At 41.5% G+C, this 12,350-nt stretch overlaps 1 protein-coding gene across 1 annotated transcript in view; it reads left to right on the forward strand.

The window, feature by feature from the left end:
* Positions 1–4,040: 4,040 nt before the first annotated feature.
* The window catches only part of MAT1A (methionine adenosyltransferase 1A), a 178,266-nt gene continuing 169,956 nt past the window's right edge, over positions 4,041–12,350 (forward strand). Inside the window, exon 1 of the mRNA XM_075347304.1 lies at positions 4,041–4,176. Within this exon, the coding sequence (XP_075203419.1) occupies positions 4,083–4,176 (94 nt within the window). The 5' untranslated portion in view covers positions 4,041–4,082. The remainder of the gene's footprint in view (positions 4,177–12,350) is intronic.

Below are 12,350 nucleotides of genomic sequence, written 5' to 3' on the forward strand. Positions count from 1 at the left end.
AACATACATTGGGGTTTCCATCTACATATCCAAAATCCCTAATCAAGCAGGAGAATTACTCCGACTCTGTTTGGCCTCTGTTCAGCGGTGTCTGTCTTTTCAAAGGCATAAAAAGATGGACACCACTATACCACTGGCCAGATGTGAGGTCAAAGGAACTCCCTTCTGCCTCATTACAGTGAATTTTCTGTTGGGAATTATGTCTGAATCATGTTTTTCAGAGATTTAAGGTATGTGTTCAGGATTCACACATGCTGCGTCCTGTACGCAGCATCTTCTCTTGTGGAGACACAAGTGTTCTCTGCAAGAGACTGCAGCTGCCGGTGCCCATGATCAGGGTTTAGGGTGCTGTGGACTTCTGCACCATTTTCCCCATGGAGAACACTCGCTTCTCCACAAGCATAAATTGTCAGGACGGGAAGCTGCGCCGCATGTGAGTTTAGGCTGCAAAGAAAAGAAGCACAGTGGGCAATAGATTTCTAGAAATCCCATCCATTGTGCTTATACAATGCAGCGTTTTGAATGCAGCAAAAACACGCTACATCCAAAATGCTGCTAACACTGATTGTGCGTATGCACTCTTACACGTACAGTTATCCCTGGTGTAAACACTCAGCATAGAACACAGAATAAATATGAGCCACGTTGTACTGTGATCCTTTGGAGGCAGAATGAACAAATCAATAGTGGTTGAAGAATTGGCTGTATTTATTTATTTTTTACACCGTTTGCTGTGTGGTATAAGTGATTAGGCGCCATTATTTCTCTGATCAGTACGATTACAGGTTTATATCTTTTTTTAGATTTAGTGACTATCACACTAAAAAATGCTTTTTACAAAATAAAGGTCTTTTGCATCACTGAATTTTGAAAGCTATAGTTTTTTGTATTTTTTTGCAGACAGTCATGTGAGCTTTTTTTATTGGTACCATTTTGGGTCACATAATATTTTTTGATCGCCTTTTATTCTGCTTTTTGTGAGGCATAATCAAGAAGATACAGCAACTCAGGAAGTTGTTTTTTTTTTTGACGCCTTTCACCATTCTGTTAAAGCAATAAGACAGTTGTATTCTTCGGGTCAGTACAATTACAGCGATACACCATTTAAGTATTTCTTTTTGTTTTGCCGCTTTTACACCATAAAAACTATTTCATAGGAAAAAAAAAACAGTTTTTACATTGCCGTATTCTGAGTGCTATAGCTTTTTTATTTTTTCCCCCCATGGAGCTGTATCATGGATGTTTTTTGCGGGACAAAGCGCTACCATTTTTTTTTATATAAGGCTATGTGCGCACTTTGCATCGTCCTAGTTGCAGTTCAAATTGCATATTTTGGCAAAAATTGCTTTTGCCAAAGTTGCTTTTGACCATCAAAACGCGGTAAATGCGCGTGCGTATTTACCACGTTTTAGCTGCGTTTTTAGCGCTTTTTACTTGCTTTTTCATTGCCTAAAGTCAGATGCCCCTTGAACACAAAGACACAACAAAATAAAGTTTTAACGTACAAACACTATAAAAAAAGGGGGAAAAAAGAAGACATATAATTATTTAAATCATAACGAAAATAGTTATATTTAATGAAATTATAGCGTTTTTATACTATTTTTTCCAAAATTATCAATAATTAAATAATTTTCTTAAATTTAATTGTCGGACTATGTGTGTGTGTGTAAAGGGACATATCATTCCATTATTTTGATGTCAGAAAAGCAAGCGTTTTGGTAGTCCAAAACGCATTGTTTCTGCAGCTAAAAAGCAGGTAAAACGCTGGAATTTTGATGTTGGTTGCTTTTTGCTACTTCTCATTGACTTCAATGTTAGCAAAACGCAGCCCAAATGGCAAAAAAATTGACATGCTGCTTCTTTGAACGTAGGGTTTTTGCCACAAATTATGCAAATTAAACGCTGCGTTTGGAAACGCAAAGTGCGGACTAGAAATCCCCATTTTCCATAGACTTTGCTGGAAAATCAAAACGCATGCCTTTTGGCATGAAAACGCTGCAGTTCAAAACGGACCTAAAAAGCACCTGAAACGCAGGTGAAAATGGAAAGTGCGCACATAGCCTAAGACATTTTGATCGTGTTTTATTCCACTTTTTTTTGTCAGCGGTTTGTGAAAAGACATAATTTTTGCTAAGTTTTTTATTTAATTTTTTACGGTGTTTACTGAAGCGGCTAACTAGTGTGACAGTTTTATAGATCAGGTTGTTACGGAGATGGCAATACCAAGTATGTGTACTTTTTTTTTTTCTTTACACAAATATAACTATTTATTGGAGTAATTATTTTTTTGTTCTTCATTTTGTGACTTTTTTTTTTCAATATTTTTATTTTTTTAATTTTTCAACAACTGTCAGCTACTCAATTTAATTTATCTGCATATCTGAGAATTTGCTAGGTGTCCATTGATATCAGATTTTGATTGATCTAATTCTTAAGCCACTATAACAAATTTTTTTTCAACTAGAGATAACAAAGCCTTTGAGCAAGCTCGCAGCTCAGGGAAGTGAGAGCTGTGATTAGGAGAACTGCTCGGGAAACTAGTGATGGATCAAGTCAGGGAAGGGTGGGAGCTGGTGACATGCTAGGACTGGTGAAACGACAGTAGTAGAGAGAGGGTTACAGAGAGGAGCAGTTAACTGTTGCATAAATATCTGTGGATTGGAGAGAAATGACTGATATGTTAAGAGTTAACTCCTCACCTGCAATGTACTTACAGCATATATTTGGCCAGGATCTAGTGGTCAGTCTCCTTGGCAGCAAGCTGTACAATGTGAAATATAAAAGAAGAATGACTGTAGACTGAAAAAGCAAGTCCATTGCAAACTTGCTTATTTTTTATGCTGTCTAGCTTACTATACCAATTTCATAACATGAGAATACTCCTTTAATAACTGTACTGAATTGTTGACTGAATTGAAATATGGGGCATCTGGTCAGTATGAAGACGCCGGGTAAAAGTTTATGTAAAATCAAGCAAAAGATTACCATTAAGCCTATACAAGTAGAAAGAAAAACAGATTTTCCAAAATATTACTTCTCTATATTATGATTTGCCCCATAATCCTTGTGCTAAGAACAATTATGTAACCCCCACAATGGAGGAATTACCTTCCCTGAAGAAGCTATCACACTCTGCATGCGAAACGTGCATTGGTAGGGGTCTGTTGGGGCCTGTTAGGGGCTGAGCTTGGCTTGTGTCTTGATGGATAAGCAGCTATAATCATTTTTCCATTTGATGCCATTACTGCCACTTTTAGTATAGGTGATACTGCTGATCCCTCTACAGATGTGAGAGTGGATTTAATGATGGATTGTAATTCTGGCTGTTGCAGTAATTTAATATAGATATGAGATACATGTGATTGCTGGACACTAATATTTAGCCATTGCAATCACCTTCTCGCTAGCTGTGGGAATTTTTCCTGTTTCCCTTGCTTTATATACCTATGAGTAAGCACACTTTTTGCACTGATTTTTTTGTGTCTAATTTGTATGTATACATGTTTTTCATCAATGTTTTTAAACTTTGGTATAATAAAATCAATATAATTTTTAGCCATTAAAGTTCTGTTTTGTTCATTTTTTAATACTTTGAGTAAGGGGTGGCTTCCCTTTAAGGGTATTTTCTATATACGAAGTCATTAGGGGAAAATGTGCAATATAAAAATCTTGATATATCTAATGGAGGAATTACATAGTGCAAAATATTTAGAAATATATAACCTATAATATCAATGACGTTCATTTGATAGATATTGCGTGCTATATAAACAAGCAGGTACACGTTGTGACTTTCTGCCAGACAAATGTTTATTCACTTTTTTACATGGTCATTGAAAAACGTTTACTTTCCATATATAGGAGAACTTGCCTGATTGACAGCTAAGCTGAACAGTGATACGTGATAGGCGGGTTCTGTCTTAAATACACACAGTCAAGTTACTGAGCTACTAGCAGTAACCAGATCTTGCAGCCTTGCTGAGTTAAAAAAAAAAGCCCATCAGCTGTCAGGTCTACACAAGTACTCCGTAAACTGATTTTTTTAATCATCCTCAGACGTCTTAAATTTAAGCCTGACCATGAATGGACCAGTAGATGGTTTAGGTGACCAACATGTGGAAGATATTGGAGCTTTTATGTTCACGTCAGAGTCTGTTGGAGAAGGACATCCTGGTGAGTACAATAGGTTATATTCAGGGGAAAAGGGGACAATAGGTCAGCTAAATAAACATATGTCTAAATAAAAGCTAAAAAAGAAGGCAAAATATAAATACAACAAAGAATCATATATAGCAAAAAATCCATAGTGTTTGAAGATGCAAAAAATTGTCACGATGGGTATAAGAAATAGACTGGGTAAAGACTTGGGTCAAGTTATTATCTGTGCTAGCTACTCTGAAATTATTAATTTAGTCAGTCAATTTGAAAAGGTCTAATGATTGACTATTGACTTCTCTAACAACTGTATACATGAATGCACAGGTTTGATTTACTCTACGTGCACTGAAGACTTTACGTGTAGAGAAATATGAAATACATCTACAACATATGCATTTTTAGAGCCGTAATTAAATATGACACTTCAGGCTTTGGCTCACTGCCCAATTATGTCTTCTTTAAACTGCCATGGACGGCATGTGGAATTCCTAGGAGCCATTCACTCATGACACTGATACATTCAAAGAGATCAGAGACAGGGACTATTCATGTGCCTGATCACACAGTCATCTGGAAGTTAAAAGTACAGTATTTGGTATGCAGAGTCGAATGGTCACTGCAAAGTAGTATTTACAATGGCTAATACTATGTATTTTAATAAAATGCTGCTTCATATTATACTATGTGACATAATATATGTATGTTTTTTGTATATAACATGTATCTATATGTATATTATATTAAGAAACCTAGACTAGTTGTATTGCATCTGGTTTAGAAGCAGCATGATGCAACTCTAGCTGTTGAATGGGGACATATGAAGAACTTAATTCCAGGATCTAGTACAATAACAGATGTATTCATTTCTCTATTAAGATTGTAAAGTTGTGACAAGGCTGAATACTTTCTAATAGATTCCACGGTATTGAAAAGGCAACACCAAGAAGGAAAAGTTTTCTAGTTATGGAGATCACAGACTGATGTGTAAATGATACAAATATGAAAAAAAATGTAAAAACATCATGATTTATTAAACATGGAATATGAGCGCCATGTGCAGAAATCCCCACACTTACTCACCTTGGCTGCTATCAGTGCGGTTATTAATGGTTGTCTGAAGAATGTTTTGACATACTGAATGCATTTGGGCAATCATCAAGATCCACTGTTGGCAGCTCCCTGTGCAATTGACGACAAATAATGTTCCACATGTGCTCAAATTGAGACAAGTGCAGAGATGCTGCAGGCAATATTAACATGTTTAAGCCACTCAGGCTTCTCACATTAGTAAGAGCAACATATGGTCTTGTATTTTGTTGGAAAACAGCTCCTGGGACACGTGGTTTATGGACCTAATGCCTTCACTCTCAAACACTATTATGTTCCAAGCAAGATGGCAAAGGAAATGGCAAGGAAGGTCTATCCTCTTAATCAATGAGTCTGGTCATTGTCTTAAGGCCCCGTTACACGCAACGACATATCTAACGATATATGGCTGGGGCCACGGATTCCGTGACGCACATCCGGCATAGTTAGCGACGTTGTTGCGTGTGACACCGAAGAACGGCCATTAACGATGGAAAACACTCACCAAATCGCCCATCGTTGACACGTCGTTCATTTTAAAAAAATCGTTGATTGTTGAGGACGCAGGTTGTTCGTCGTTCCCGAGGCAGCACACATTGCTACGTGTGACACCTTGGAAATGACGAACTACAGCTAGCGATGTAGTTCCTCGTTGCTGAGGCAGCACACATCACTATGTGTGACACTGCAGGAACGAGGAACCTCACCTTACCTGCTTCCCGCCGGCAATGAGGAAGGAAGGAGGTGGGCGTTATGTTACGGCCGCTCATCTCCGCTCCTCCGCTTCTATTGGGTGGCCACTTATTGATGCCGCTGTGACCCCGCACAAACTGCTCCCTTAGAAAGGAGGCGGTTCGCCGGCCACTGCAACGTTGCTAGGCAGGTAAGTCGTGTGGTGGCTCCTAACGATATTGTGCGCCACAGGCAGCGATTTGCCGTGACACACAAACGACGGGGGTGGGTACACTCGATAGCGATATTGCTAGCGATATCGCTGCGTGCAAAGCCCCCTTTAGGTGCAAGGATAGGCAGATTTGTTTGAAGACCAATTGGGTAAAGCCATGAAGAAACCGTTGTGATTGAATGTTATATCAGTCCTACTCCCTGGATTAAATTTTGTAGGGTGACAATGTACAGTTACTGGATCCATCTAGTCTATATTCCAGGTACACTGATAAATTGGTATTGAAATCATGGAATCAGTGGTATGGTCATTTCTCCAAAGTGCCAAGGAACCATTTTTTAACATGACAATTTCCCGGTTGCATGTTGCCCTATGAGTAGCATGCGTAGCTTCAACATGCTACCATAGCCTGCAGGGCCAGACTTATCTCCCATCTAACACATCTGGGACATCATTCTTAAGTAATTACAAATGAGGCTGTCAGCAGTGGATTTTCATGATTTGTCCAAGTGCATTCAGCATGGCAGAATATCTTTCACACAACCATTATTAACTGTATTAATAGCAGCCAAGGTGTGTAAGTGTGGTGATTTTTGGACGTAGTGCTCATATTCAATAATAAATAAATTGAAATGTTTTTCCATTTTTTATTGGTTGCACATCATGTCTATCCATGCTTTGATTTTCAGAATTTCATGACTTTTCCTTTTTCACGTTACAATTTCAATGTTGAGGTTTGAATGCTTGAATGGATTCATTTGATATTATTTGGAGGTTATTTAATTTGCACTCATTAAGCTCTTTATAGCAACTTTATTTCTGTTGGATGTAGGGTAAATTCTGAAATCCTGCCAGACAATTGCATATTCTCAGATAAAAAAAATACTGATTTCCAATGACAATTTCTTTTATTTTTTTTGTTGATGTGGATGGGAGGGATTTCATTGACGGTAATTTACAAGTCTTCTCATGCATTCTGGTGCTTAGGCCACGTTCACAGATTCAGTATTTGGTCAGTGTTTTACATCATTATTTGTAAGAAAAAATTAGGATTGGAACAGAGGAAAACACATGCACCACTTCTGCATGTTTCACCCACTCTTTTGGCTTACAAATAATGTTGTAGAGTGCTGACCAAACACTGAATGTGTGAATGTGGCCTTTCACAACTCAACAGAATGGTTTAAACTGTATCTTTTTTACTAGTACTAGTGAACTAGTTTATTTGAATATTGACAATTTTACTCTACACTCTGGCTGGATGTCAGCTTTCGTTTGATCCTCAGTTGGTAGATAAGAGAATGGTGGGCGTGGCGTGAGAAGGTGGGTCTTTGAATGCCCTGAGAGCGGTTATACATGGTTATATTTCCCAGACCCCGACAGTATTTGATTTCTTCCTGTTATCTTCTGTTTATTAGGTGTACTAACTTGTATACTTAATGTCATCAATAGTTTTTCAGTTGTCTAAGATGTTGTACCTCCCCGTCCTCCCATGGAGGTTTCCCAGGCTTGACAGGGTGGATGTAGTTTCCAATTACAAGGGGTCTGGTGCACCACAGGACCTTGCTCGGTGCTTTTTTTCTCCCCCTATCCTCCCAGAGGTTGGAAGTTACTAAGGATTTTCCTCTGAGCGATAAGCAGTAGCTTCAGTTTTTATCCTATTCTCAGTTCTTTTTATATCTTGCCTACATCATGCCTTACCTCTCATTTAAACCCCCCATCAATGCCATTCCATTTCTTTCTCAGCCCCTGAATGTACTTCTACTTAACTTAAAATTGAAAATGGGTTTCTTGAATGTCAATGGTCTCTATGGTCAGGGAAAGAAATATCCAAACTGCTGAACTTTTTTTTTCTAATACTAATATCACTCTTGCTCACTTTGGTATTCTTGGAGTCCTGCACTGATGGAGCTGGACATTTGCATTTGGTGAAAAATTCTATTGCCTTCAATATAATATTTGCCTCCTTGTACCTACCCAATTCAGATGAAGACTAGAAATGAGTGAACCTGATGTTTAGTGTTCGGTTTTCGAGCTGAACACCGACTGAACACCGACATTACAGAGCGACGCCGCAGGGAATGTAAGTCTGTGTGACGGGTGTCAGCGATGTTGTGCGCCACGGGCAGCGATTTACCCGTGACGCACAACCGACGGGGGTGGGTACGCTCTCTAGCGATATCGGTACAGATATTGCAGCGTGTAAAGTATCCTTATGACTTACATACCCATATAAATGGGTTAGGAGGGTTGACTCTACTGATAGATTCCTTTTAAGCATGGCGCTTGTGTAAAGTGTGAAGGTGTTCAAGAGATCACTTGTCTGCTGGGAGAGATTGGCGATTTGGAGAGATCACATAAACAAGCTCCCTCTGAGGATGTAATGAAGACCCTTACAATTAAATGTGAATCTTTGCAACCTTTACTCTTACATGTAGAAAAAGCTGACTTTATCAGGTGTTGTCACAATTATTACAAACATAGAAAAAAAGTGGCAATTCATTAGCAAGGGCTTTAAGATTTCAGGGAACCAACACTCAAGGGCCATTACACGCTGTAACATCGCTAACGATATATCATCGGGGTCACGGTGTTTGTGATGCACATCCGGCGCAGTTAGCGACATCGCAGCGTGTGACAGGCAGGAGTGACCTTAAACAATCGCAAAAGAGACAAAAAACAGTATATGAGAGGTCGTTCCAAAAATAGTTATCTCGTACGTAGCGAGGTTGTTTGTCGTTCTTGCGGCAGCACACATCTCTATGTGTGACACCGCAGGAGCGACGATCATCTCTTTACCTCCATCCACCGGCAATGAGGAAGGAAGTAGGTGGGCGGCATGTTCCGGCTGCTCATCTTCGCCCCTCCACTTCTGTTGAACAGCTGCTGTGTGATGTCTCTGTGACGCCGCACAAACCGCCCCCTTAGAAAGGAGGCGGATTGCTGGCCAGAGCGACGTCGCTAGACTCCTAACGATATTGTGTGCTACGGGCAGCGATTACGGGTGTCGCGGGCGGGGAGGATGCCGTCACTGCTGCGCTCTCGCTAACGCTCGGGTCCGGCGCTGCTGCGGCTGCTGCTGCTCGGTGGCTCGAGCGGTGGGCCGGATCCGGGGACTCGAGCGGCGCTCCTCGCACGTGAGTGAAAGGGGGTGGTTGGTTTGGGGGATTTAGTCCGTGACGCCACCCACGGGTCGTGGTGAAGATGGGCACCACCGCTGCTGGTGACGGGGATCCCGGGAGCGATGGTAGGGAGCAGCTGGGATGTTGTTTTCCCCCTCCGTGGGTAGGGGTCGGTAGTCCCGGGGCCCGACGATGATGTGACGGGGAGGCAGGGTTGGCGAGGTGCAGGGATGCAGGGACAGTGCGGCGCGGTGCTGGATGGCACGGGTGTACTCACTCAGCAAGAAAGGTACAAAGTCCTCGGTAAACCAAACGGCTGGATGGATGGGTCCCGCAGCCGGCTGCAGTGTTTCTCCCTGGACAGGTGATGGCGGCTATCTTTCCCTGCACCTTGATGTTTTCCTTCTGACTACTATGGATTCCCAACGATAGTCCGCTCCCCGGTGTATGGGTACCAGAGGAGCCCGTTTGCCCGCAGGCGCTGGCCCTTGGGTCTCTAGCCTTAGGCGGTAGCTGTATACCCTCACGGTGTGGGCTGTTGCCTTCAATCGGGACTTTTGCTGTTATGAAACCCCTGGGGTTCCAGTCACATTCAGATCTGACTATTGTCGGCGGCTCCAAGCCTGGTCGGGGTCCGATGGCCCTGCCTGTGTGTGCTGGCTTCACTTCGCTCCCCGGTCGGTACTGGCGGGCCGTCGCCTGACCCCGGTTCTACGGTTCCGCGTTGCTCCACCACTCCTGCAGACGGCCACCACCGTCTGCCAACCTTGCTGTCAGTGCCTGGGCCACAAACCCAGACACCCAAGTGCTCACTCCTCTCACTTCAAACTCCAAACTCTGTCACTTTTCCCGCCTCCAGGCCTGTGAACTCCTCGGTGGGTGGGGCCAACCGCTTGTCTCCGCCCCACCTGGTGTGGACATCAGACACTGGAGGGAGGCAACAAGGATTTTTGTTTGGCTGGTGTCCCTGTCTAATGGTGGTGGGGGGTGTTTGTATGTGATCTGTGACGACCTGGCTAGGGCAGGGCGCCACAACTGGTACCGATATTGCAGCGTGTAAAGTACCCTTTATACTCGCTCCATTTTAGATCAATCACAGAGACACAAACATTTCCTGCCTGATATTACAGAATAGATATAAAACCTTCAATTTCTCCCTGAACAATCCTGAAACACAAAACACAGTCTTTAAATTCCACATTAAAACATACATAAGAGAGTCTGGTCTAAATACTCTGTTGGAAGCAGACATGGAAACCCTTAAAAAAATCCATTAAAGAGCCCAAACCAGGAAAAGCCCCTGCTCCAGATGGCTTCTCTTTAATTTACTCTAGACTGTTCTTGGAGTCCCTCTCCCCTCATTTCTTGTCCAATTGCAATGCAATCTCCAAATGTTCTTCCTTCCAAAGAGACTCCTTACAAGCTCCTATTTCTGTTATTCGTAAAGAAAGAAAGACTCATCCCAATGTGTAAGTTATAGACCTATTTCACTCCTTAACGTGGATATTAAATTGTTTGCGAACATGATTGCATCTAGACTATCCCCTGTGTTAATGGAAATTATTCACCCAGATCAAGTGGGATTTATGGGAAGGAGAGGAGCTAGGGACAATACTACCAAGGCATTGAATCTTATACATAGGGTCAGAATAAAGTCTCAGTCCTTTATGCTTCTAACTACTGTGCAGAAAAGGCTTTCAATGCTAGGTTGTATTTCCACCTTATACACACAGCCTACTGCCAGTGGAAAGGTGAATCTAGTTCTAGCACAGGAATTTGTCATACATAATGGTACATGTCAAGGGTGTTCACTGTCACCTTTCATTTTTTTAAACATAAATTTTTATTGCATTTTTCAGAATTATTACAATATGTCTAACATTTGAACAAGAATAAATTCACCTTACCAATTTACCCACCCTTGTCTTAACCCACCCTCTTTTATTCCCACTTTATCCCCCCCAACATTTTTAATACGCTGAACACCAGGTATAAGTCGCAAAAGAACACACAGCTCCTCTATATTCTGATTCCAGTTTGAAGCCCTATTTCTCTGAAACCCTCGTCTCGCCCTACTGTTGTGTCTCTACTGCGTGTGTATTTTCAGCTTTCCCAATGTGCCTTGCAAGTCTCCCAGTAGATACCATTCCGTATTAGTGAAAGGAGATACCACTTTCCGTATTTCTGCAACTCCATACTGTTGTACTATAAATCTCTTCCATTTTTTAAAAAAGTTTCCCGTTAGTTCGTTCTTATTTCTTTCGGCTTCCAACTGTTCAATATTGAGCAGCTTTTTAATCTGATTGACCACCTCCTCCTCTGATGGAACAGATTCCTCAAGCCATCTGCGTAGTAGGGCCTTTTTCCCTATCATAGCAATATTATGAAAGAGTCTTGGAATCGTGGTCCCCCGTGTATCTCCTCCTACTTCCTTTTCTTTAGTCCTGTGGTGGAAAATCCATAACAATGGGTCTAGTTCCATTTCCACTTCCCATACTTTTTCTATAAGTGTCTTCATTTTTCCCCAAAATTTCTGACTTTGTGGGCACTGCCAAATCCCGTGGTATAAGTCCGTTTTCGGCTGTTTACATTTGGGGCAATGTTCTATTTTATTCATAGTCTGCTTGGTGGGGATGTTAAAACCATAAATTGCTCTGTGCATTAATCTAAACTGTGTGTCCCTCCAGCCCTCATTAATCACCTCTTTCCTCATCCTCATCCATCCCTGCTGTATCTTTTCCCCTGCCTCTGTATCTTTTAGTTGTCATGCCCATGCTCCCCAGACCTGGTCCGAGTGCAGTGGTACCAGTGCTGTTCTCAGATCTTTGTACAGGGAGGAGATAGTAATCTCCTGTTTATCCTTCATTATAAATTGGTCCATTTCATTCATTACCTGTTCTTTTCTAACATCCCTCAATAGTCCCATTATTCCCTTTTCCACCTGTTTGTATTGTATGATTTGGAATGGGGAAAGCACGTACCTGTTCACCATCTCCTCAAGGGTCAACTACCTATGTTCCGTTTCATGGAGCAGATCCTTCACCCCACTGATCCCCTTATTTCTCCATTCTAGAAAT

The sequence above is a fragment of the Anomaloglossus baeobatrachus genome, chromosome 5 (genome assembly GCF_048569485.1).
Source record: "Anomaloglossus baeobatrachus isolate aAnoBae1 chromosome 5, aAnoBae1.hap1, whole genome shotgun sequence".
Lineage (NCBI taxonomy): Eukaryota > Metazoa > Chordata > Amphibia > Anura > Aromobatidae > Anomaloglossus > Anomaloglossus baeobatrachus.